This window comes from Phyllosticta capitalensis (assembly GCF_038381095.1).
Source record: "Phyllosticta capitalensis strain CBS 128856 chromosome Unknown BKA78scaffold_4, whole genome shotgun sequence".
Lineage (NCBI taxonomy): Eukaryota > Fungi > Ascomycota > Dothideomycetes > Botryosphaeriales > Phyllostictaceae > Phyllosticta > Phyllosticta capitalensis.
In genome coordinates, this window is record NW_027117442.1 from 2,698,362 (window position 1) to 2,722,884 (window position 24,523).

Here is a 24,523-nt window from a genome sequence, read left to right on the forward strand (position 1 = left end):
GCCTTGCCTTGTGCGATAGTGGAGACCCTGGCCAACTGCTGCCAGCTAAACCCCGGCACTCCCCAAGCCTCCCGCCCCGACTGCTCACGATAACTCCCCATCTGCGCCATTCGCAGCCTCTCTCCCAACCCAACCCTCCTTCGTCCACGTCCTCTCACTCCCGTCCGTGGCACCCCCTACGAAACGCCGAGACTCGACCTCAATCCCCAATCTGCCCTGTCGCGTGGCTCACTCTCGCTCACGCCCTCACCCTCGCCGCGAATCCACCGAACCTCCCTCCACTCCTCCGACTGAGGTCCAAGACTCACCGAACATACCACCATGTCTTCCAAAAGCAAATGGAGGGGCAAGATATTTCAGAGCGAGGAATATACTGCCGAAAAGGCACAACGCAAGCAGGCAATGGAGCAAGATGTCCTCGACTTTCTCAAGCCCTCGACCGACAAGGCCTCTCCCAAGGCACCTCGCATAGACGTAGCCGCCGCTCAGCGTTGGCCCGCCGCCGCCTCTCTGCTGTCCAAAGTAAACAGCTCCCAAAACGCTACCTCGCGTCTCCAGTCCTCGATGCGCGGATCGGACCGCCCGTCACGGCCTCGGGCCAAGACTCTGACCGTGGGATTTCTGAACAAGGAGCCTGAGATCATAGGCGAGGGAGGTGACGAGTCCGAGACGCCTCCAATTGAAATCTCACGGAGGCGCGTAGTCGCAGCAAGGGCCGCCAAGGAAGGCCGCAAGCTGGACGAGGGCGAGCTGGGCCGTTCCCTTACCGTTTCACACAAGCTCGAGCGACCAGAAATCAAGAAGGGGCATGCATCGTGGGGTCAACTCTCGCCCGGTCTGGAAAAGCGCTTCAGCCGCCCTAGGTCTCCGCCGCCTCAAGCCCCACTAGAGTCCAAGGCTGACGACGACGCGGCGGCCAAGCTCCAGCACCGGAGCCAAGATTTTATACCACAGGATGAGCCAGACTTCCGCCCAGGACCACTGAAGCGCACTCAGACCGGAATGTCGGAAATGATGCCTGAATCTCCGGAAGACCCAGACCTGCCTCGACTGCCAGAGCTTGAAAAGGTGGCCTCGGCCGATTCCTACACCAACCTGCACGACGAGCTGCAGAATTATCTGTCCGCGGAGCCCGACGCCGGAGACTCGTTATCTGCCCGCGTCCAGCACCAGATGCGCATCGACGAGGGCCAGGCACTTCGCAGGGGGTCCGTTCATCAACCAGAGCCGCCCGTCGAAGACGCCAGATTGGCTTCAGGGTCCAGTTCGAGCACGCTTGAAATGGGATCGCCGCAGTCAATGTCGTCTAACTCTTACGGAAGGCCTTCGTATGATCAGGGCGGCTATTTGGCCAAAGCACCCCACATGCCCAACCCCTTTGACGACCCCACCGCTCCGAGACCCTCGTCGCCGTCTTCCACTGCTTTACATTCGCGGTCCGCCTCTAATACCAGCCCTACCATTCCTGTTTCAAGCTCGCAGCGCGACTTTGGCCCCAGTCCATTCTCCTCACCTCCCGTCCAACTACAACCAGGCCTGGCGCCTCGTCCTCCCCCTCACGGCTACTTTGATTCCACCGTCCCGACCCCCACCCAACGCGACTTTGACAGTAGCGTCAAGTGTACCCCGGAACCCTTTGTCCTTGGAGAAGAATTGCCCGACATGAGATCACCAGCCTTGAACGTCGAAATCCCCAAGCAGCCTCCGCGCCAGCAACACCTCATGGAGCGCACGCCCTGGAGCACGACCTCTTCCGGCCACCGCTCCGACCTGGTGGCCGCCGGTGATGCCGCATTTGAGGACTTTGGAGATCGTGTTGCTCACATGAAGGGCGTCTTTCGCTTGACGGCCGAGGTCAAAAAGCCTACGACCCAGTACACGCCGATGCAGTGGATCAGGGCCGCGAGCTGGTGGTTCCTCAGAGGTCGCGCCGGCCTGGAAGTCATGATTAGGAACCGACCGAGGGGCCAACCAATGCATGAGGAGCAGCTGCTTACGCAGGCGCATGTCGATTTGGCCAAGGCTTGGTGGATCTTGACCGAGGTCATTGACACGCATCCAGGCGTGAGAGCATACGGAACCTCGCCCACCAAGGCCGAGGCTGCCAGGGCTGCCGGTGATGCTGACATGGGCGACGTCTTTGAAAATCAAGAATCTGCTCTCAGCAGTCTCAAAGGGCTCTTGGTTTCTGTTGCCCGCAATGGTGTCATGCCTCCGACTAACGCGCTCATCCAAGGCCAGGACCAGTCGATCTGGGTGGATTATCCCACGTTTGCTCCCGACGCAGAGACGGTCCTCTCAGGACAGGCCAGATCAATCGTCATGGATTCGTCGAGACGCTCAATCAACCCACGCACGGTGATGCCGCTTAGCGATACCAAACAAGATTTTTGCTACGGACGAATCTTTGCGCAGGTGGGCGTCATGATTGAGGGCGAGGGCGATGACAAGATTTCGGTGCCCTGTGTTCTCACAATCATGCGCCAGCCCAATGACTGGACGGTCAAGGTCGGCATCTGTAGTCAGACGGAGCTTCTCACGGTGTGCATCCAGAGTGATGCCAAAAAGGGCATCACTTGGGACAATGTCAAGTGGAAGACTCGTGACCGCGGCCTTTTCGTCCGCCTTCCTCGCGGCTTCACGCTGAGTGTGGACCTGAATGAAAAGGATTACCGTATGCTTTGGGGAATTTGGGACTACACTCGCACCGTGGCGGCCAGTCTCAAGCCTCGTCACGACGAAGAGCTTGTTCACGAAGTCACACTCAGGGACCTGCAATACAAGGATCCGGAGAACGCCGCCGCCTTCCCGCCCGACAGGGTCAAGCGATCAATGGTGCGCGTCTTTGAGAAGCTCTTGACCCTCAACGAAGGCACTGGAGAACGCAAGTTGCACCGCGGTTACCGTCTTTTGATGGTGACGAGCCCGGCGAACAAGACCCTGAGCAGCGTCAGCCACGAGTTCAACGGCACGCGACCACTCGTCTTTGAATTCCGCGCCGACCCCGCGGATCAGAACGTGCCTCTGATGATTTTGAGAATCAAGGAAGACAAGCGCAAGACTTGCACTGCATCGCTCGCCTTTCACGAAATCAAGGAGCGAGTTCAGCTATTCCAGGTTCTCAACGGACTCCGAGTCGGACCCGACGAGATTTGCGCCGCCCAGGTCCCAATGACGGCTTTTAACATTGAGCAATTGGGCATGAAGGAGGTGTACAGTCAAGGACACGACATTGTGAAGAAGCTTCAGTGGCAGGATGTCAAGGTGATGGATGGTGCACCCCAGGAAGAAGAAGAAGGCGGAGAGATGTTCAAGATTTTGTCGGAGCAGCTGCGCATCGTCGCAAGGCATACTTGCGGATCCATTACGGATCGTCTCAATCTTGGTGAGATCGTACCTATTCATCATACATACTTTTGCTGACGGAATAGGCCCGGGTGAATTGCTCGTCAGATTGGACAACAGCGGAGGTCCACACATTCACATGCTGCGCTTGCCTCAGGACGATGCAAACGCCGCCATTGACTGCAAGCGATCCGAGCCAAATGTGCCAGAAGCTATTGCCGAGTTCTTGCGGACACTCAAGACGTCGGCCACCATTCGCTCCTATAGTTTCCCCAACCATGAGGGTAAGTTGCTCGTAGTACTGCTCGATCAATTCGCTGACTTGATCCATAGCACTCCACAGGTTTCAACTCGCCGTCACCGGCTTTCAGGTCAAGTACGATGGCGTGGCTTCGACCCTCGCCATCTCCCGTCGTCGCATGGTCGTCCCTATTTACAAGCGCTGGGAGGCCTGCACAGTTCGCATTCAAATCGTTCAGCAAGCCAACGTCACCCAACTTCTTGCCTTTATGGAAGACTTTAGCCATGCTGACGCCATGAACTTTCAACTCAAGTCCATGGACGTGTTTGAAATTGTCGAACTCAAGGGCAGCAAGGGCGAGAAGGGACGTTTTGGTCTCAGGCTGGTCGATGCCAAATTCTACCTGCCCAAGGAGCGCAAGAAGGATGATGCACCGGTGAGCGAAGTGGACGCGGCAAAGAGACGGTTTGCATGCTTGGACATGCCCGAGTACCCGGGCGAGCACGATGACATTACGCTTGGCTTCGAGACTGATGCGGGTAAGTCACTGTCATTGCTGATTCGAGTGCACGATGCTAATGAACCTATAGAGCGAGAAAGATTTGCCAGCGCCCTACCAGCAGCGACTCAACTAGCGCGTCTGATTTCCTTCAAACGAAAGATTTGAGCGCCACCACCTTTGGTCGATGTTTTTACCGTCCGTTCATTTCCGCGGCTTTTGGCGAAAAAGTTTTGTATTCCATTTTCGGCATCACGAATGATGGCAGAGGAGAGTTTCAAAGCTTCCCTGCCATCCTACACCCATACGAATATCCTGTTCTGTGCACCGCCGGGCGTTGTTTTCGGCCATATTCAGCGCAGCCTTCTTCTCTTACGGCGGAACGCACGGCATCAAATCAGCTGCGGCCATTGTATTCGCAAATCGAAAAATTCGATCAGACTCCCCCACCCCATCTATGCACGCACGCGCGCACGCAGTACGTCCAACTTTGAAAAGCGCCACGATGACGAGCTACCAACCCCCTTTTGTTTTCCTCTTCTCCTTCACACACATACGCAACCAATCGTCTTGCCTTCCTGCGGCTTGTTCGGGCAGACAGACGGTCTCCTTTTTCTCTCCTACCTTCTTCAACTACTGCGTGGGGGCGCATCTCCTCTTTGCTTCCTCCTCTCTGGCGCGGAATTTTTCTCCTTTGTGCTCTGGTCTGGCCAGCTGTTTGGTTCTATACTTTGTTGTTTCTTTTCATTCCGGGTTTACTGGGGGGAGCGGGAGAGTGAGGGGTTGAGATGGACGGAACGGAACGCAGTCCGTCTCGCGTTTGATCAAAATGTCGATGTGGGTGTGCGTGCTCGGACTAGCAATGCTTCCGACGCATATCTAGGAGAGAAGAGGAAAGGGCGAGTTGGAGCTGTACATGGAGGCCTGACCGGTGGACGTCGGCTACCCGCATCACCACTCAGCGACGGACCAGCAAGGAGGCAGGCAGCTGGCATGGTCGAGTGTTCCATCAACAGTCGTCCGCCATCCACCATTTTCTGTACCGTTCGCCTCCCACCACATCCCGGCAAGTCTCGTATCTGGAGAACCTCGAGACGCCTCTTCACGACGTGTGTGGAGCAGGATGGAGGAAAAGCACTTCCCGAGCTTCTGGCAGCACTGGCAGCGTCAGCATCGGCAGAGACAGTAGTAGTAGTAGTAGTAGTAGTAGTAGTAGTAGTAGTAGTAGTAGTAGTAGTAGTAGTAGTAGTAGTAGTAGTAGTAGTAGCCGAGGAACGGGATACTACTTGGTTGGCTGATTAGGCACTTGAGGAAGCGAAGCAGAGCCTCTCACGTAAGGGCAGAGGAGGTGGTGGTGGTGGTGTAGCTGAAGTGAGGAAATGGGAATGGATCGAACTGAATATCAAATCAAAAAATTTCAACCAATTGACTGGGAAAAGGCTTTTTGTGCTGTTGTTGTTGTTGTTTGCTGTGTTGGGGAGAGAGTGTCGTGAGTAAGACAGGTCTTGGAGTTGTTTGCTATCTAACGTAGGATTCACGGGGATTGGCAGACAGAGGCGAGCCACGGTAGGTACAGTAGCCAGCAGAGCGAAGCAAGACGGCCATGGTCAATCATCCTCAACGGCCGTAGGTCGTCTGTCTTTCGTTGTTGTCTGCGGACGGGAGCACCACCACCACCACCACTACACATGATGGTCCAATGGTCCAATGGTCCGTGGAATGCCATCGGATTCGGCATTGCCTTACCTTCTTACCTAGGTGGCTCCTGCTGCTCTGCTCTGCTCCGTCACACGCCTCTCTCTCTCTCTCTCTCCCGCCGAACTCTCAAACGGCAAGACGAAGCAACAAACCAAAACCGACAAGAAAACATACAAATTTACCTTGCGTGTGTGTGTGTACATAGGAGACGGACGTCTCATCCGTCAGTGTTGTGACTCCTTCCTCCTTGCTTCTACTCCTTCAGCGTCCTCTCATTCACCCATATCCAACCCACTCGGTAGACTGATTGATTCCCTTGTCCTTCTCTCGCGAGTACGTACGTACATGCGTACGGCCAGCCAGCCAGCCAGCCAGCCAGCCCACCACCACCAAGCCAACCAACCGACCAACCAAACCGCGCCAGCCCCTCTCTCTACTGGTCAGATTCACACAGGCGGGCAGGTTTGGTGTGATGTGATGTGTGTGATGTGGCATTGCTGACGAGCCAAAGGCAAGGCATCCAATCCGTCCGTCCGTCCACCCCGCCTGCTGGCGTCGTGACCTGCCAGACACGGTTGTCACTGTGTGCTTGAGCTAGGTTGGGTGGGTGTCCGGCAGCGTCGCGGCGAGCTAGCTCCCGACCAAGGTAAGGAGGGCGTGACCGGCCGTCATCTTCGAAAGGGGACAACTTGGGTACTGTTTGGGAGGCTATTGCAACAGTAGGATTTTGTTGCAAGGGCACAATGATGAAGCACCAACGCAACAACAAGACGAGCAGCAGCAGCAGCAGCAGCAGCAGCGGGGGGATTGATCGATCCATCCGTCGTCCAAGCAGGAGAAGAGGGATTGAAGAGAAAACGTGTTCAGACGTTGAAGTATATACATACAACAGTCAGAGACCGCCTCCGTCACACCACCACCACCACCGCCACGACGTTTTTGACTTGATGGAAAAGGGGGTTTGAAAAAAAGTGGTAAAAGTAAAAAGTAAAAAGTTCCAGTTAAAAGGGGGTTTATGAGAAGAAGCGTGTTCGTCCGATCCCGTGTCCATTCCATTCCATTCCGTTCGATCCATAGCCACATGTCCGTGTCAAGCGTTTGCCCCGCCGCCCGTCTACAAGGCCCGTCCGTCCGTTACGTCTGCTGTCCGCCTTCTACAAGCCTGGCGAATTGTCCGTCCAACGACGACGCGTCCAATGCTTGTCGTTCTTGTCTTGACTTTCAAGTCTCCTCCGCAGCACACAACACACGCCTTGATTACACGCAGCGTACACACATACGCAACATCTAGCCCAACAAATCATCCAACCCACTGCTGCCCGTCGACTGTTTGGGCTGCTGCTGCTGCTGCTGTTGCTGTCCGGCACCGGCAGGAGGTGTGCTCGCCGCAGCAGGCGCGCCCCACAAACCAGAGCTCGTCTTTTGCTTTGCCAGATCGGCCATGGTGGTCTTCTGGCCCTGGTTCGCGGGCTTTTTGGTGCCCATGCCCGAGAGCAGGTCGCTGAAGGCGTCGCCGCCGGCCGGCTTCTTGCCGCCGCCAATGCCGCCACCCGTTGCGTTGCTGGCGATGCTGCCCGTGGGAGACATGACAGACGCGCCGCCGCCAGGCGTGGACGGGCCCGTCGCGTTGGTTTGGAGCGACGGGACGCTGGTGAAGTAGTTGGGGCCCGTGGGCGCGTAGCCCGAGGGCTTGGGAGGCTGGAATTGTTGTTGTTGTTGCTGTTGCGGCGGCGGGGAAAAGGCCGACGTGTTGGAGGCGGTGCCGAGGGATGGCGTGACGCGCGCCGTGCTCGATGCAGATGGGGTGGGGGAGTTGATGCTGGAGAAGAGGTCGTTGATGCTCGACGACTGCGTGCCGGAGCGCGGCTGTGGAGACGCGATTTGCGGCGTGGTGGAGGTCGGCGGAGGAAGCACAAACGAACTGCTGCCTGAGGGCTTTGCAGCTGCGCTGGATGGCGCGGCCGCCGGAGTTGCGGATTGAAAGTCGTCAAAGTCGTCGTCGTCGGCGGCTCCGCCCGACTGCATCGCTCCAAAGTCGTTCGCTGCCATGGACGCAGGTGCCTTGCCGTTGGAGCTGCTCTGTTCTGGTTCGTCAAAGGAGAAGAGGTCGACCTCGGGCTGTTTGGGCTTGGGCGGCTCCTCTTTCTTGACTGGGGTCCCGCCTGCTTCTCTCCTTGTGCCGGCTCGCTGCGCGTCTGCTTGTCTTCGGCCTGGTGCAGCGACGGCACCCTCGTCGTATTCGTCGTACTCGTCGAACCGATCCCGTCTGCTGCTCGAACCGCTGCCGTGGTAGCCACTGTCCATTTCACCTCCGAAGCCTCCACCGTCGCCATACACACCGCCGCTGTAGGCTCCGTAATTGCTGCGCTCCTCGCTGCCGAAGCCACCGTAGCGGCTGCCGCCCGAGAAGCCGCCTCCCAAGCCTACACCGCCTTCGACACCAACATACTTGTTTCGCGTGGCGCGTGCCTTTTTGCGCTCTGCCCTGATGCGGTCGACATCGCTAAGCAGCTCGGCCAGCTCCTTGGCGCGATTCCGAACGTTTATACCCTGGTCCTTGCCGTTTTGGTCGATAAAGTGGAATTGGCGCAGCATTTTGAGGAGGGAGAGGTGGGAGCGGGCATCGTCAATGACGCGTTCGGAGCCGTTCTTGACGAGGAATTCGAGCAATTGCAGGGCCTGGCGTTGGGTCAGCGTGGAGGTCTGGCCGGCGTGAGCAGGATGCCTGCCTTGTAGATTTGCCGCCACTCTTCGGCAGACTTTTCGGTGAAGCGCTTGTAAATCATGGGCATGATTTCGTTGAGGAGTTGACTGCACGACTTTAGCACCTGCGTCCGGGAGCCGCGATCCAGAGACTGACTAGTTGTAGGTGCCGTTGGCGATCTCCTGCATGAGCGACGACGAGGCGCCCCTGTGGACGGTTAGCCTTGCGGAATTGTAGCTGTCTGGAAAAGACTGACCATGGCTCGTTGTTAGTGGCCTCGCGCACCTTGGCCTCCATCTCGGTGTAGTTCATGACGGCTGCGAGGCATCAGACAAAAAGCGATTCCGCGTGGGTGGAATTGGACGCACCATTTTGGACCTTGCGCACACCGGCCTTGAGGTCGTAGACCGTGAGGTTGCTCACTTTTTCTCTGAGGCTGTCGAGATCCATGATGATGTGCGCAAGCCAGCAAAGGCGTCGTGGTCGTGGTCGTGGTCGGGGTAAGGGTTGAGGACAGCGAATTGGGAAATGGTTCGGTGGGCGTCAACGTTGGCAATGGTAGTCTGTCCTTGTTCCCTGCCGCGGTGCCCGATCCCTGCTCGCCGACCGGCCTTCATCAACCACACGTGCTGCCAGTGACGGCTCCAGGGGCACCTCGATTATCTACGCAACTAATTGGCGTAGCCAGCAGCGTTCCTGCATTGCTACGAAGGACAAATTTGACCATGTCCGAGTTGCGTGCTGCATCTCCCCAGGCCGCCTTCGATGGAACGCTGCTCTGGACCTTGTTAGGCGTCACGTGATACTGGCCAGTGCTCCCGTCTTTCGTTGCTCCATCACTTGAAGAATTCCGTCTCGTCTCTCTCGTTACGGTGCTCCAATTGCCTTGTACTGCATCACTCTAGCTCCCTCCAGCTTTCGTCTTCATCTCGAGCCTCTCGGCATCTTCTTTCCAGGTATGCATACGGCGTCTCCCGTTCAACAGAGCTCCAGCTTCCGCCCCAGGTGCAGCTCACTGCTCAGTTCCGGCTTCTGTTTGTCCACGGCCATGGCGGAGCAGTGTTTGACGGCTGTCGGCATGCACTGGATGACGACCATGTGCATCAATGACAAACGCAAACCCGTCTTCCTGCGCATGGCGGCGGCAGTGCTCTTCAGGCTCTCAGCTTTTTCCTGCACCTGCCGGAGCTCTTCATCATCACGTGCCGACGCTAACCCGCAATCGCCTAGTCCCGGAGCGTCATGAGTTTCCTGCGCGGGGGTCCACGTATTTTCTGCCCCTCCATCTGCCCCTCGTCCCGCCTCTTCCTCCAAACAACACAACACTCCTTCCGTCCATCCATCTCTTCCATCAGAAACTTCTCCTCTACCCAAAACAAAATGGTTGTCAAGGTTTTCGTAAGTCACCAATCCCTCTGCCGTACCAATCTCAAGCTAATTCACCCTCTAGTTCGACTGCGAGTGGGAGTATGGTGTCACCGCCCCTACCTGCCAGTCACACTGCTAACCCTCTCACCACAGGGGCCCCGAGGTCCAGGTTGACAACACCGGAAGGGTCACCAGCCAGGGTGCCGTTAAGGAGCAGTCCGGTCGCATCAACTTCGACCTCTACGACGACGTCGTCCCCAAGACCGTCGAGAACTTCCGCGCTCTTGCGACCGGCGAGAAGGGCTTTGGCTACCAAGCCTCCAAGTTCCACCGCGTCATCCCCGAGTTCATGCTCCAGGGTGGTGACTTCACCCGTGGCAACGTTCGTCGACCCCACCATACTTGCAGTGGACAATTGTATTGACGACGGGTTTGCAGGGCACTGGTGGTCGCTCCATCTACGGCGAGAAGTTTGCCGACGAGAACTTCCAGCTGAAGCACAAGAAGCCCTTCCTCCTGTCCATGGCCAACGCCGGCCCCAACACGTAAGAGTCCTACTGCTTTGTTCACTCGAGACATGACTAAACCAATTCCCACAGCAACGGCTCGCAGTTCTTCATCACCACCGTCGTCACCTCTTGGCTCGACGGCAAGCACGTCGTCTTCGGCGGCGTCCCCGACGGTGACGTCGAGTCGTACCGCACCATCAAGGCCATCGAGGCGTGCGGCTCCGGCTCCGGTGCCATCAAGTACAAGAAGGCCCCTACGATTGTCAAGTCTGGCCAGTTGTAAATGCTCTTCTGATGACGTGATGATGCAATGAGCTGGTGGATAGTCATTTGAGGGGTTGCCTCAAATTGAGGGGCAGCTGGCGGGGCTGCGGGGTAGCAAAAGGAGCGTAGACTAGCACTGGTCTTGCCGAATCCAACAACTGAACCCCGCCATCAATTGTGCCTCGCTCTTTGATTTTGGTGATTTCTACGACGTGCAATTGACTGCCTGCCACTCCAATTGTGCCCCTGTCCGTCAGTCCTGGCCCCGAGCCGCGTTGAAGGGTCAACGGCCCATGTCACGTCACCGGTCACCCGCCAACCAGTCAGTGACCAGTGTCAGGTCGGCGCCGACAATTCTGGGTCTTTAGGTCGACATGAGTGGGGCTCCGACGACTGGTGCTGACCAAATCGGCTGTTCCTGAGTCATGATCATGACTTTACAACCTCACTTCTTAATGTCACTTGCAGGGCGTAAAACTAATCTTTTGCCTTTTTGATTTCTCTTCAGCGCGTCTATTACAGCATCTTCTTTCTCATCGTCTCGCTCTGTTTGTGTTCCAGCTTTTCAATTCTCTCAATGGCGCCCTCCAACACCGACGGTGCCTCTGCACCAAACTACAAGCCCGGAACCGTCTCCATCCACGGCGACGACTGGCTAAACAACAAAAACACCGACGTCGCGCCCGCCCTGCACGTCTCGACCACCTTCCGCTACCCGTCCGCACCCGAAGACCTCGTGCCGGCCATTGATGGCGAACTGGAGCCAGAAAACACCGACTTCCCGCCCATCTACTCGCGGCTGTCGGCGCCCAACACGACGCGGCTGGAAGCGCTGCTGTCGTCGCTGCTGCAGGGGCACGCCATCACCTACACGTCCGGGCTGAGCGCGTTCCACGCGCTGCTCGTCTTCTTCCGGCCCAATGTGATTGCCATTGGCCACGACAAGCTGGCGGGCTACCACGGCTGCCACGGCGTCATCGGCCTGCACACCAAGATGCACGGCCTCAAGATGGTCGACCTCCATGACGAGGCGACGTGGGACGCCGCCGGCCTGGGCAAGGGCGACATCGTCCACGTCGAGACGCCGCTCAACCCCATCGGCGAGGCCTTCAACATTGCCGCGTTTGCGGAAAAGGCGCACAAGCGCGGCGCGTACCTGTCCGTCGACAGCACGTTTGGGCCGCCGGGCCTGCAGAACCCGTTTGCGCAGGGCGCCGACGTCGTCATGCACTCGGGGACCAAGTACATTGGCGGCCACAGCGACATGCTGTGCGGCGTGCTGGCGGTGCCGGAAGCGCGCCGCGACTGGTTTTGGGGGCTCTGGAACGAGCGCGTCTTCCTGGGCAGCGTCATGGGCAGCCTGGAGGGCTGGCTGGGCGTCCGCAGCCTGCGCACGCTGCACCTGCGCGTGCAGCGCCAGAGCCGCAACACGGAGAAGCTGGTGGGCTGGCTGCACGGGCTGCTCTCCAGCACCACGGAAGAATCGGAGGACGCGCAGGTCGTCAAGAGCCAGGTGGCGCAGATCAAGCACGCCTCTCTCCAGACGGCCGACTTCGACTGGCTCAAGAAGCAGATGCCCAACGGCTTCGGCCCCGTCTTCAGCATCTGGATGCGCGACGTGGCCGGCGCAAAGGCGCTGCCCAGCAAGCTGCACCTCTTCCACCACGCCACCAGCCTCGGCGGCGTCGAGAGCCTGATCGAGTGGCGCCGCATGAGCGACAAGTTTGTCGACGAGACGATGCTGCGCGTCTCGGTCGGCGCCGAGGACTGGGAGGACCTGAGGGATGACCTGCTGGCGGGCTTCAAGGCCCTGGCCGCGGAGAAGAAGGCCCGTTCGTAAGGCGTGTGGGAAAAGAGAGATGTCAAAATTGTAGGCGTGCTTAATAGACTGTTGGATGATAGAGATTGAAGAATCGAGCGGTTCAATCAACTTCTGGCAACATTGGTTCCCAACTGAATTCCATCTGTTCACTGACAGTGGCCGAAAGCATCATCTGTCCGTCCAGTCTCGCAACCATTGATCTCCTTCCTCAATGCCAATATCTTCAAATCGTCCCATCGAGAGCTCATATTGCTTCCTTCAAGATACGCAGTGCAGAGTGGCAAGAAACGCAACGCCATGTCCGCCTCAATTACTTTGCATTGCATCGCAAGCAGTTACCTATGTTCATGATCGAAACTACAATGTTGAATTTCAGGGGTCAGGGGGCTTCAGCACTACTACGACGATCAGTGCTACAGTTGGTCCCATCATCGACGCATATTCCAGGAAACAAAAGGAGAACCCTTCTACGGCTTATCTAGACATTTAAGGAGGTGGAAGTCTAAGCCTTTTACTGTACAGTGTGTCGTAAAAGAAATGGCGACTCCAAGGCAGTACGGATGGGGGGATGGGGGGCTTTGAATGCTCTCTGTAGTCATCCTTTCATGAGCTCAAACATCCAAGTCTCTAGTGGGGCAAGGTATTTAATCACTCACTGTGTACACGTATCTTGATTTTGAACTGGCTAAAGCTAGACGACGAAGCCCCGAAACTATGACTACCTTTAGACAGTAGACGGTGCTCCCCCAAGTCAGTAATCAAAGTCGTAATCAGGATGGTCCACGATGATCTTGTTGCGGTCCCAGCCCTGCGCTTTGCAACGGGCGTCTGCCCTTGGGTCGTATCTCAAGAAGCGAGCCAGGTACGTATGGAAAGGGAGCTTTTCCTCATCTTCTTCACCTCGAAACCCATGTTCAGCAACTTGTGCATACAAAAAGTCCAAGTCGTCCATTCCCTGCGGCACCTCTCCATCGTCTTGAATTGTGTACCCTTGCACAAAGTCCAGGATGGGGCGGCGGTATTTACGCCAGTGTATTCCGTTGTCATCATAGCAGAGGTACTCCAGGTCGTAGGCGTTGTCGGGGATGATGCGTCGATTAAATGTAGGGGTGGCTCCGTTAGTCTTCTGAATGTATCCAGCATTGACTTTGAGGTTATGCAAGCCGCAGAGGTCGATCTTCCCATTGGAGTTTAGCTCTTTGATCAGGTCGAAAATGGTCCACCAGTCCGCCCCCTGCTCGTGTTGGTGCCGGTCAAGCACGACATCCAAGAGTCCCAATTCCGAGAGCCAAGGTGCAAGCGACGTCAGCGTATCCCGCAGGGCTCCGAAAAACACCTGCACATTCATCAATTCCAGTCGCCGTAGCCTCTTCCATTTGGGAAATGACAGTCCGAGGCCAGGAAAGTTATTCATAGCGGGATGTGTGGCGGACAGATTGTATCCACCAAGATCGGGTCGAAACACCTCCTCCGACGTATCCAGCTCCAAAGACAGCTCTCTGGCTCTCGTAGCCTTGAGGAGCAAATCTTGCCCCGGTCCAACCAGGAACAGCGCCTCGGTTGCGCTCTCGTCGGCCTCGGTCTCGACGTGCATTTCGACGACTGCGGCATGCGAGATACTGTCCAGAAACAACGAGTACTATTGGTCGCCATGGAAGCAGAGAGCGTATTCCCCTGTAGATGATGTCTCGCCGTGATGGTGGCGCCATCCAATCCTCTCCAGGACATTCAAGCCGTTTTCTCCCCTGCAATTGAAGCTGACGTCAACCGTTCTCAGGGGTTCGCCGCCAAGGGTATTGCGCCAGCCAAAGAAGCGCAGGATAAAGTAGACAAGGTTGCGGTTTATGTCTATCAGGTTCTTTTGCTCAGACCCTGATGTCGTGTACCATCCGGAATCCTTGTCGATAAATTGCCAGAATGGCACTGGTACGCAAAAAGCACGTCGCCCCAGCCTGCGCCCTTGACGGTCTGGGTGGCTGGCAATGGAGGTAAGGTTTGACATGCTCAACAGCGCATTTTCAAGCCTCTTGAGCGTTTGTCGGTCGCGCTCTAGCGCCTCTGCGGCGATGCCTGTGCTCTTCACTTGACAATCGTCACAAAATCTGGCGTTTGGGTCACCGGCGTCGTAAATTCTGTTCTGCCACACGGCATTGAGACAAATCTGTCTAGCCTCGCGTTTCTCCTGAAAGTAGTCGTTGATTGTTTTGTGAGAAGCCCGGAGCTCGTCGGTTGACCAGGGGCGACCTATAGAAACGAGTCAGTCTATTTGTAATTACTTGCGGTAGCAGCATCTTGATTTCTTCGTCGACCCTCTAGAGCTTCAGAATGCATACCTCCCTTGATCATTGACATGCACTCCTCCAGCGGCGGCAAGCTCGGAAATGTCGCCGTCTCAGATAGGGTCAAGGTCTTGATGTACTTCGCAATCGCGGCATTCTCGCCCATTTCAATCACCTCCATTATATCATCCGGCAGCACAAACTTGGTTTCCCTGAAGAGCACCGCATTGGCTGCTGGGTGAAAGACTTTGGCGACGAGGCGCAGATGTTTGGTTTCAGTCGTCGGGAGGTAGCTGAAGATCGTGTCGAGAATCTCTTGCGGGAATGAGCAGAGAGAGCCAGGCGCATGCTTGCGTTTTGTCGATTTAGAGTCTCGAGGTGACATGCCTTTGCTGGTTGGCATGGCGAATGCTGGATCGGTGGTGCCGGGAGAAAGGAGTGGAGATGGATGCGAAAATAATGGATGAAAGGTGAAGATTGGGTTCGAAGCGTGGTGCGCTTTCAAGATTGTTTGTTGTTTGGGAATGGAAGGAGCGAAGAGTGCGTAGGCGGGTAGGCAACGAATGCTGCAACTGGCGCCGCCCCACTGCGCGCCAGAACTGGAAGTTGCGGTTGCTCTCTGGAAACCATCCAAGGCAGCTATCGCAGGGCGTCGTCGCATGTCATCGTACGCAAGCCCTTGATGACTCCTTACAACCATCTTTTAAGAAAGTAGATTTTCTCCATCTCCCAGGTAATAGCGGCTTGAATGCTCCCTAGTTCCCCAGTCTACCTCAGCTGTATAGAAGCCTACATTAGCGTTTCTTTCGTAACCCACTGTAGTGCTACACAGAAGACGCTCATCGCAAAGGGTCGTGGCAGGCGGAAGCCGAGGTCAGAGGGTGAATGCATGCTGCCGGCAAAAGCCTCAAGGCCAAACCAACTCCTCCTTTGATCAGCGACCTCCAGTGCACAAATAGAAAAACCAAGAGAGCGACGCATACTGGTGGAGGGCAGGCAAAAGAGTCTCAAGGCCCAACTAAGCTCTGCTGTGCCTGGCGACCTCCAGAATGACTTAGGCTCGACAGTCGGGCACATGAGTAGCATGAACAAAAGAGCGGAGCGAAGCGATGAAGGCCGTGTGAGAGAAAGAGAGGGCAAGACAGCAAAGCCTCTCAGCAGAAGAGGCTCGTCACAAAAGATCGTGGCAAGCAAAAGTAGAAGTCAGGAGGTGAATGCGCGCTGCCGGCGGGAGCGACGGCTCAACCAGTTCTGCTTTGCCTGGAGACTTCCAGAGCGAGCGCCTTGACTAGTAGGCACACAAGCGGCGAAAATAAATGAGCGACGCGTAGCGGTAGAGGACAGGCAAAAGGAAAGATCAGACAAAGAGGCAAAACATCACCCACCGAAGTGGGGACCAAACTCAGGCTTTTGGGGGGTCTCTGGTGGGAACCGTGAAGTTCGAACACCTATCCTCCGCCTCGGTTTTATCTCACTCTACTGCACCCTTAGTCCGTAGAGACGACTCAGTCTTACCAAGTACGCTAACAGTACTATACAATGTACAAGGCAGAGGACTATGGAAACTGACCGCGCTCTTGCAAATTATAAACTAAACATTGGACCTCTGGCACCAGGAGCTCCCCAAAATGGCCTGCGTGTGCCTGCGTGCGATGTTTAAGGTTGCGAGGTCTTTCCTTCCTGATGAGGCAGTGCGTGATGACGTCGTGGTGTCGCGCGGTAGGAGGGAAGAGGAAGCACCCACCGGCTCCAGGCAAGATTTGGAGATAACGAAAGTATCCTCGTCAACATAAAGGCCTGAAAAATACCTTGGAAACATCAGTCCTTGGACACTGTCGTTGCATGTGCCACAGTCCCCAGAAAAAGTTTCAAACTCAAGTCCCAGTCAACGAGAAAATCGCAAGATATCCTCTCTCGATACGTCATTCTCGCGAGAAAGACCAAAAGCGCATACAACAGCATCAACAACGTTCTGCTCGACGTCAAATCAAGGCATATGCACATGCACGGCGGCGGCCGGGCCGATGCGCCTAAGTCGACGTGGCTGACAGACGAGACTGACAGGTCGTCCGCGGGTGCTCCAGTCAACCCACCAAGCCGACATGTCATTTCGACAACGTCTGTTTCAAGGGCTGCGCGGTGAGGCAGGACGGACGGCGGCGGGGCGAGGGCGGGTCGTCTCGCCAGTCCGCGGGGGAAATTTCCAGGGCCGAGGACGTCGAGCCGTCAACGCGCTGGGTGCTTCGGACAGGAAGATGAGGTGATTGGGTCATCACTTTGGTAAGCGATTGCTTTGGGTTTGATGTGAGAAAAATGGCTGTGCTGGTGTTGTTGAATGGACTTCAGGGCTTTGGCTTGCTTCCAGGGACGAGATGTTCCTAGCTTTAATAGCGGAAGGTTGAAGATTTGTCTTGAGGCAGATTCCAGGGTCCATTAAGATGGTCAATTATCAGTGCGGGAAAAAGGGGAGGAGGCGGCGCTCGCTGGACAAGTCCAATTCAGCCTGTAGCACCTGCCCCCTCACAACAGTGATCACTTTAACAGGCCATGCAAAGGACAAGGACGACGAGTGTTTGCAGCCCAAGTGCCTATGTACGACACTACTGCGATAACCCGTCTGCTATGGTGACGGGCCCGCCTGTACTGTACGTCTGGCAGCTTCAATGACCATTCATCATCTTCACTCTGTGTGCCACACCATGCCATGACACTTTCCAATCAATCCACTCGTGAGCTCTCTCTCAGCGACCACGGTGTCCCGAGTGTCACATTGTGTCAACATGCCAAAAGCGCAGCTGCGACAGACTGCATGCAGCAAGCGGCTCCACCGGGCAAGCCCGCAGGCCCGCTCTTTCCCGGTTGCAAGCTCTATACCTCGCCCCTGCTATACGTCACAACAGACACTTCGAGAAGGGCCAATCGACTCGCACTTTTTCAGGACGACCGACTCTCGGCGTGACGGGAAGGGCAGGGCGAGGCGCTTCCGTCGATCCCAACGGACTGGACGGTGGGTTTTCTTCAGACCACCTACTATCTGCGTTGCTGGCTCGCTGCAGGCAGGCATCAGTGAGGCGAGGAGCGGAGCCCCAGGCAGGCAGACAGGCGACGAGGGGACCAATCATCAGGCGAGCCATCTGGCCTGCTGCTCCAAACAAACCCCAGTCATCCATGAAGCTGTTCTCTCGTAGCCGCTCGCCGACACTGGATAATTGAAACTCTCAGACGCCAGATTCCAAAGATCAACGGCACCGACCGACTCGGGTGATTCTGCCGTTCCACCTCGCAGGCACAATCAGCATCCGCAAGCAGAGACGTCTTCTCCCCGCTTAGACCGTCAACCGGCTTGCCTCCCCAACCACGTCCGCTCACCGGTGGGTGGACGGAAGAGCGGCCATCAGCTTCCCGAACCCGATTTGCAAACGCAGAGGGCGAACAGACAATCCCCAAAAGCGCCGACCGGTCGACTTCGCCTCTGTACATGGCCGAAAGCGTCGGTGCAAGCGATGCAGCAGCACGGGCCAAGCAGGGGCTATGTGACTCTCGAATCGAGGGAGCGGTGACGGGGGACGAACTGAGTGCTTCTTGGTGTGTGAACGGGTGGCCGATCAGAGACGTCAGAATCACGCGCGTCGTGGTGGTGGTTGGGAGAAGAGGTGGGTTTGTGAATGTCCCACTCTCGGGAATGGAGGGAGGGAGCAACAATGCCATGGGTGGGTGTCGATGGTTGTGGCACGTGGCGAGGATTCGAATGGCTGCTGCTGAAAGAGGGTGGGTAGCAGGCCTTCAAAAGTCTGTTTCTGCTTGGAGACGGGGAGAATTCAAACGCCCGCAATGAAACGTGCTGGGACTGATCAAGCAGTTGCGCCGCACGTTGGCCTTTTCTTTCGACGTCCACTGGGGATGAATTTCTCAGGCCAATTGTACTGCACGTAGGCAAAACTTCCAGTTAAAAGCATGCCGGCTCTCAAAATGCAATGGCGTCTGGTGCCAGATGCCAAAACCAACAAGCAAGTCCGCGCCAACCCAACTGCTCCTGCAGGATCAAGCCGAAAATACCCAGTCCACCATTGGACCAGCAAGAAGGCGTTCAACGTGACAGGGCTGTCACACATGCTGCCATCTTGTTTCTTCCCTTGTCTTGTGTCGCGGCGGCGGGCGACATACGTGTGCCAAAGGGCCATCAACTGCCCCGTTTCTGCGTCCCTTGGTGACGCCCAAGAGGCCCCCACACTTGCCTGATCGTCCGAAATGGACTCCTCAGGTCGGTTTCTGAGTGGGGTGTGCGTGTCTACACTGCGTGAACGTGGCCCATGGCCTTCTCGTTTTCGTTTTGGGAAACGGGAGTCCCAGTGCGGCAGAAGTGGCGCGTAGCAGGGGAACGGTCGGTCCAGTAGCGAGCGGATTTGGTCGTTGTCCGAAAATGCGAGTTTCTATTTCTTGTTCGGCTTGTGAAAACAGCTAGAGTCTTGTTCCTAAGCCCAAAAAGAATCGAGGCGGGAGAGAAGTCCAACGGAGCATTTATCCGCCCTTCGTAGTCGATGACTTGGAAACAGGGTTGTCTATATCCACGCAGTATGCAGGAGCGTTCGCACTCGCACGTTTCGCTTTTACATTGCTGATGAACTCTGAGCTAGAGGTTAACGCAGCGCCATGTCCAGCTCCGGATGTTGGATGATGAGGACTTGAGCCTCCATCACACTTGCAGCAAAAGTGTGTACTCGAAAAGCTGTGAATAAAGATTAGGATTAAAGATGTAGAGAATTACTGAATAGCCTGTGATGTTCAGGGGACCGCAGCTTCTGAAAAGATGCAGCCGTTGTTTCTGCTGATGTGCATGTATGCATTGCGTGCCAACCAGAGCAGAGCGAGCATGCATCATTACCCAGGCAGGCAAGCAAGCGAGAGAGCCGCGCCAGCGAAACAAATAGCCTGTATCCTTGCTCGTGCGGTTCCTTCCTCGTGCGACCGCATCCGAGCAGTTGACAAGGTCGATGGATGCTCGGACCGGACCGAAGAAAAAGATGGGTTTAAACATTTTGCAAGCGAAGCCGCGTTCGCGTTGCACTTGCGTTGTAGCGAAGCGAAAAGGAGAAACGCACCGGCGTCAAGGAGCCAGGTTTACGGGCGTACAAGTTTGCGAACAGCGAATCGGAAAACAAAAATAAAGGCGCTGATTGGCAGGCAACCGCCCAAATGGGGATCATCAATGAGGAGGGAAAAAAAAGGAAAGAAGCCAGGAAATCTACTTCCTCGTCTACGTCGATGCGAAAGGGTTGAAACCTATAACGATGCGAGTTCTTCGTTTAGGGGCACTTCTGCCTAGGGGCTCTTTCTGCGCAGCCACTCTCAGCAGCCTATTTACGGTTCGCCAAAAGAGATAAAATGACGCCCCCCTGGTGCCCTGCCATTGTTTTGGTAAAGGGTATCGTCGTAAGGGATAATCCCCAGAACACGAGGTTTGGAGTTTTCAAAAGCGAAAGGGAAGAGCGGGAGGACGCGGATCGGAAAGGATTTAGAAAACACAAGGGAAGGAAGAGAGAAAAAATCCGAAAAAATATTTACAGCCAGGTTAAATGGGTAATTTGGCAAAATGGTCTAGGACTTGTGAAAAGATGAAAAGAACTCTGAGACGACGCGCCGCCGGGACTCATTGAAAAGTCACCGGTTGGTCGCTCGAGCTGGCCAAGCCAATGACTTCCTGCCCAAAGGTCGCAGGCCCGGTTTCATCTGCATCTTGCGTGATTGATTCCAATTCATCCTCAGCAGTAGGTACTTCTCCAGCTAGTTCGGCGGCCTTGTCCCGGCATGCGGCCGGCGAAAATCCACTACCGACCTTGGAGGAGATGATGCGCCACTTGTCGTTGTCGTACTCTTGCATTGCGTTGCGCAGTTTTTGAATCTTGGTGCAAATGTCAGCATCAGTAATCTACAAATCCAGAAAAAGGTACGTTTCAGGTGCCCGTCAAGACGCAAATCGCCTCAGACTAGCATCACAACGTCCGGACAAGCATTTCAAAGGGTCCTCGTACCATATCGTCCGTCCAGACGGTTGTCTTGGCCTTGAGCTTCGTGCAATATCGCACTTGCAATGTGCCGGAGCTCCGACCTGGGAAAAACTCGGCTATTTGCTTCCACGTCAAGTTTTTCTTTTCCTTCAGATCCACGAGAAGCTGGTCATCTTCGGGTGTGAACTTGAGCTTCGGCCCGCGTGGTCGTGGAGCAGGTGGTGGCATCCCCTCTTGACCAACCACACTAGGGGGGCCGTGAGAGGTGGACGGGGGTGACAATTCTCCAAAAACGCCGCGGTGCAGTTTGTGGGGCGGTCCTTGATTCGGTAGTCGGTGGTGATGATGTGTTTGTAGCTGTGGTTGTGCCGGGTGTGGTGGTGCCGAATAGAATGGAGCATGCTGATTGTGCGGTGTCATTGTAACAGGTTCCTCGGGGCTATGTAAACCATATTGGAGGTCCAAGTGGAGTTCTTCCCTGGGAGGACTCCGTTTTCGGCCTCGCGGCGGATATGGGTATGCCTGGGTCGGGGAGACGTAGGGAGTCTGCGGCTGGTGCTGTTGAGCCATCTGGCGGATTGGAAAGGTCGGGTAGAGGTTGGTGTGGTTCTCGGGCGAGGTGGTAAGGTGGACCAGTGTGTTGTGATGCTGATGGCCATGGTGATGTTGGAGCGCCTGGTGGGCGGTCGTCGCGTGGTCCGGAGGCAGAAAGGGGTTTTGAGCATTCTGGGACATGCCATAGTGATGGAGGCCATGCGGAATTTCGACGTTTGAGGATTGGCCATCTTCTCCCGGGTTTTCGTGCACGGTGTACTCGAGGGAGAAGTCTCGATAGGATTTCGCCAGCGTTGCAAAAATGCATGGGGACTGCCAGAGCGGATTAGCTCTGGCAGGCTGCCCGTGTAAGACCTGAGCCAGAGTCTGCTGGAATTTCCCGGTTTGAGGCTCGGGGCCTGGGGTGAGGGGAGGCGTAGTAGCCGTGGTGGGCAGTGTTCGTGGTGTATCGCACGTGTTTGGGGTTCCCTTTCGCGTTTTGCTATAGCATAGCAGACGAACAGTCAGCAGGCAAGGGTCTTGCTCCCGCGGAGCAATAACAGGGCAGCTATCGGAGCGATGAGGAATAGTCTTTTGCGTCAGTGGTCGAGAGCGCGGTATGCGTTTTATCATAGCAGTGGCGCAGGTGGACGGTCCAGGAGCACAGTGACCAAGGGAAAAAGTGGCATCGAAAACCGCTGTTCTCCACGTCCAAGCCGCAGCCCTGTGCGATCACGACACGGACACAAAGGGTACACGCTGCTCGAGCAGGCGCGGACGGCCTTGGTTCCTGAAAAGTGTCGCGAGCGCGCGCGCGCGCTGGGCCGGGCTGGACCATCTACGCAGTCCGCTGCGAACAGATGCTGTGGTGATCATTTGCCAGGATCCGCCATGGCCCAGTTCTGATCCTCTGAGCCATGGCAGACTGGCCATGTTGCAATGCGGCAGGCCCGCGTCGTGGTATGAGTGGCTGGGCGTACAAGAAGAAAGGCACCGAGAACACCACTAGGCTACTGTGCCAGCGAGAGCAGAGCCACCGTGGCGGACGACTTGCTGCAATTTTCTGGAACGGCTGCAGCATTGCACTTTTTCCTCGACCACGCCGCATGTCGCATTGAGGGAGGAGGAGTCTCATCATCAAATAGGAGGCGAAGAAACCGTTACCGGCAGCGGGCCATGCCGGGGTGCGGGTGGCTTACAGCTCATAGCACATCGCATCGGTCTCAGAAACAGGGCGTAGGAAACAACTTTGAGCGCGGCAAATTCCAAGCTCGGACGGACGAGGCTTGCGGGCTGGCTGCGACAAACCTAACGTTGGGTACGCAGGCCATCTTGCACCGCAGCAGCGGCACGGGACCGCAGACGATGAGGTGGGAGTCCAAGTGTGGACTTTCTTGGCCGGTGTGCGGGCCATTGCCTCTCACTGACGCAAAGGGTCGCGGAGGCGAGGGTCAAGTCACCCAAACGAAAGCCGTTTCAGGCCGCACTATATGCGACGCCCCGGTCTATACTGGACATGGCAGCGTAGAGGCCCTGTGAAGATCACCGCCGACGCTCCTGGTGGTGGAGCGACCTGCCAGAGACGACGAAATCTTTGCTATCAATCGAGGCGTCCGAACGACAAGTTGTAGACCGGGTGTCCAAGAGCAGAGGCGACCACATGGAGAATTCGGCCAAGATGGAGCTCCGAGCTGATGCAGTGGTGGCAGATGCGATGAATCGGTCATGGTGGTGATGGTGGATGCCCGGCCACAACGTCAGCTCGGGGGCGCAAAAGGACAGGCTGGCGCGCTGGTGAGAGCATGCTGCGGGCGTAAGTCGAGCGCCATGACCACACCGGATTCAGAGGTCGAAGACGTCGGTCAGGGTGGGCGACAGGAGTACGGCGCAGAGTGAAGTGGACCGAGTAAGAAAAGGTCAAAGCGACTGTTTGGTAGTCGTCCAAGAAAGGTGCGCACGTGAGGCGCTAGCGACATGGATCATCCTCCAAACCATCGTCGCCGACCACCATCATCGCTCCTACACCCAACTCTCAAAAATCATCCAGTCAGATGCCATAATCCGTTGTCAGCAACATAACATTCGCGAACCGTTATCCCGATCAGCTTGCTTTACAAGGGTCAATTGACAAATGCCCTCCCTTCCCGTGTCTTGCGGGCCGTCCACGCCATGACTCTCTACTGCACAGCTTCAGGTGCTTATCCAAGCTGATGGGCGCGACCAGCAGCAAAGTTTTGCACGCGGAACAAGACAGCCTGCTTTTCCGTTTGCCGCTCATGTCGCTTCAGCCCCTTGACCACGGCGGTGCTTGTCGGTACTGCAACCGAGCCTCAAAACCCACCCAAACCAGCAACCGCGCGGAACATCAGACTTTGCAGCATCCCTCCAGCTCGAACATCCTCACTTCCCGATGGCCTCGTCACGCTCGCATTTCTAGTTTCGGGATTCCCAAACCACCCCTCCGCCTCCGGCAGTTGACATTCTGGGCGCGCCCTCTGCCGGAGAGAGAGGGAGAGAGCCAAGTACGGCTTGCATCCATCACAACTGAATAGCCTTTGTTGCCTGGGGACGTGATTCGCCCGTGTCCCCATGCCCTGCCCCCCTCGAGTCTTTCTCTAGATGCTTACTGTCGTCCCCTGAACGTCCCAGCCGCTTCTTTGGAAGACTAAACCAGAGACGGCGGGTTCCAATTTGGCATGTCTAAAATGGACCAGCTGCCAAGGCCAAGTTTCCCCATCTTGACCCATGTCTCGCGCCACGGCCCAGGGACTCCAGCCCCGACAGCTTGGTAATGTAACAAGGTCGCTGAAATCTTATTTGCCATCTCGCGTAGCTTTGCTGCGCGGCATGGGGAGGGGACGAACGTGTCGAGGATGGCTCGTATAGGTAGGCTTGCAACACTGCGCACTGGATACTGAACATTCAAAACATTTTCTGACTGCCGTAGAGACGTCAGGCGACCAGCGTCGCTGCTGCGCTTGAGGCACCACGACACCGTTTCGACGCCCGCCAGCCTGGTCATCGAGGACTAGACTAGGCAGGGACGGTGGGTGGCTGCAGAAAGTGCAAGAAGCAAAGGGGAATGATGGAAGACAAGCCAAAAGGACGGGGTTGAGACTTGAGATCAAAAGAAGCGAACTAACAGCAGCAAGATTTTTGTGTTCCCTCGCCATTCCCTACTAGATGCAGAATCCTGCACCTCTCGCCATCACTTCCGACTCGCTGTGCGTGCGTGCGTGCGTTGGTGCCGTTCAA

The 24,523-nt window shown here is 56.2% G+C and overlaps 9 protein-coding genes across 9 annotated transcripts; 5 read left to right on the forward strand and 4 right to left on the reverse strand.

Annotated features, from left to right (window-relative positions):
• Positions 1 to 321: 321 nt before the first annotated feature.
• On the forward strand, positions 322 to 4,253 carry BKA78DRAFT_352317 (uncharacterized protein; the record flags this gene model as incomplete). The annotated part of the gene is made up of 4 exons (XM_066891333.1): positions 322 to 3,385; positions 3,432 to 3,629; positions 3,679 to 4,125; positions 4,177 to 4,253. 4 exons carry the CDS (start codon positions 322 to 324, stop codon positions 4,251 to 4,253), a joined length of 3,786 nt encoding a protein of 1,261 aa, XP_066745910.1.
• Positions 3,883 to 5,341, forward strand: BKA78DRAFT_126124 (uncharacterized protein). The gene is made up of 3 exons (XM_066882514.1): positions 3,883 to 4,125; positions 4,177 to 5,273; positions 5,296 to 5,341. Exons 2-3 carry the CDS (start codon positions 4,344 to 4,346, stop codon positions 5,296 to 5,298), a joined length of 933 nt encoding a protein of 310 aa, XP_066745911.1. The 5' UTR covers positions 3,883 to 4,125; positions 4,177 to 4,343; the 3' UTR covers positions 5,299 to 5,341.
• A 797-nt stretch (positions 5,342 to 6,138) lies between these two features.
• Positions 6,139 to 6,630, reverse strand: BKA78DRAFT_312779 (uncharacterized protein). The gene has a single exon (XM_066888332.1). The coding sequence runs from the start codon at positions 6,601 to 6,603 to the stop codon at positions 6,217 to 6,219; it is 387 nt and encodes a 128-aa protein (XP_066745912.1). The 5' UTR covers positions 6,604 to 6,630; the 3' UTR covers positions 6,139 to 6,216.
• Positions 6,631 to 7,070: 440 nt separating this feature from the next.
• On the reverse strand, positions 7,071 to 8,937 carry BKA78DRAFT_331211 (uncharacterized protein; the record flags this gene model as incomplete). The annotated part of the gene is made up of 5 exons (XM_066889858.1): positions 7,071 to 8,462; positions 8,513 to 8,594; positions 8,644 to 8,694; positions 8,744 to 8,804; positions 8,856 to 8,937. 5 exons carry the CDS (start codon positions 8,935 to 8,937, stop codon positions 7,071 to 7,073), a joined length of 1,668 nt encoding a protein of 555 aa, XP_066745913.1.
• Positions 8,938 to 9,867: 930 nt separating this feature from the next.
• Positions 9,868 to 10,647, forward strand: BKA78DRAFT_352319 (cyclophilin 1 short isoform; the record flags this gene model as incomplete). The annotated part of the gene is made up of 5 exons (XM_066891334.1): positions 9,868 to 9,885; positions 9,938 to 9,954; positions 10,009 to 10,237; positions 10,294 to 10,400; positions 10,455 to 10,647. The coding sequence occupies 5 exons, from the start codon at positions 9,868 to 9,870 to the stop codon at positions 10,645 to 10,647; spliced, it is 564 nt and encodes a 187-aa protein (XP_066745914.1).
• Positions 10,648 to 10,976: 329 nt separating this feature from the next.
• BKA78DRAFT_281710 (pyridoxal phosphate-dependent transferase) lies at positions 10,977 to 13,665 on the forward strand. Its single transcript, XM_066885636.1, has 2 exons — positions 10,977 to 12,460; positions 13,313 to 13,665. The coding sequence occupies exons 1-2, from the start codon at positions 11,206 to 11,208 to the stop codon at positions 13,537 to 13,539; spliced, it is 1,482 nt and encodes a 493-aa protein (XP_066745915.1). The 5' UTR covers positions 10,977 to 11,205; the 3' UTR covers positions 13,540 to 13,665.
• A 4,124-nt stretch (positions 13,666 to 17,789) lies between these two features.
• Positions 17,790 to 18,560, reverse strand: BKA78DRAFT_126213 (uncharacterized protein). The gene has a single exon (XM_066882515.1). The coding sequence runs from the start codon at positions 18,435 to 18,437 to the stop codon at positions 17,892 to 17,894; it is 546 nt and encodes a 181-aa protein (XP_066745916.1). The 5' UTR covers positions 18,438 to 18,560; the 3' UTR covers positions 17,790 to 17,891.
• A 692-nt stretch (positions 18,561 to 19,252) lies between these two features.
• On the forward strand, positions 19,253 to 20,235 carry BKA78DRAFT_126224 (uncharacterized protein). The gene has a single exon (XM_066882516.1). The coding sequence runs from the start codon at positions 19,537 to 19,539 to the stop codon at positions 20,050 to 20,052; it is 516 nt and encodes a 171-aa protein (XP_066745917.1). The 5' UTR covers positions 19,253 to 19,536; the 3' UTR covers positions 20,053 to 20,235.
• Positions 20,236 to 20,376: 141 nt separating this feature from the next.
• On the reverse strand, positions 20,377 to 21,154 carry BKA78DRAFT_250390 (uncharacterized protein; the record flags this gene model as incomplete). Its single annotated transcript, XM_066884566.1, has 2 exons — positions 20,377 to 20,628; positions 20,759 to 21,154. 2 exons carry the CDS (start codon positions 21,152 to 21,154, stop codon positions 20,377 to 20,379), a joined length of 648 nt encoding a protein of 215 aa, XP_066745918.1.
• Positions 21,155 to 24,523: the final 3,369 nt, after the last annotated feature.

Coding starts and splice junctions, on each gene's coding strand:
- BKA78DRAFT_312779 (XM_066888332.1), bottom strand. CDS start 6,603: ATGGATCGATCAATCCCCCCGCTGCTGCTGCTGCTGCTGCTGCTGCTC.
- BKA78DRAFT_126124 (XM_066882514.1), top strand. CDS start 4,344: ATGATGGCAGAGGAGAGTTTCAAAGCTTCCCTGCCATCCTACACCCAT.
- BKA78DRAFT_126224 (XM_066882516.1), top strand. CDS start 19,537: ATGCAGCCGTTGTTTCTGCTGATGTGCATGTATGCATTGCGTGCCAAC.
- BKA78DRAFT_126213 (XM_066882515.1), bottom strand. CDS start 18,437: ATGGCATTGTTGCTCCCTCCCTCCATTCCCGAGAGTGGGACATTCACA.
- BKA78DRAFT_281710 (XM_066885636.1), top strand. CDS start 11,206: ATGGCGCCCTCCAACACCGACGGTGCCTCTGCACCAAACTACAAGCCC. Junction 12,461..13,312: donor GGCCGCGGAGAAGAAGGCCC/GTTCGTAAGGCG, acceptor GAAGCGAGCCAG/GTACGTATGGAAAGGGAGCT.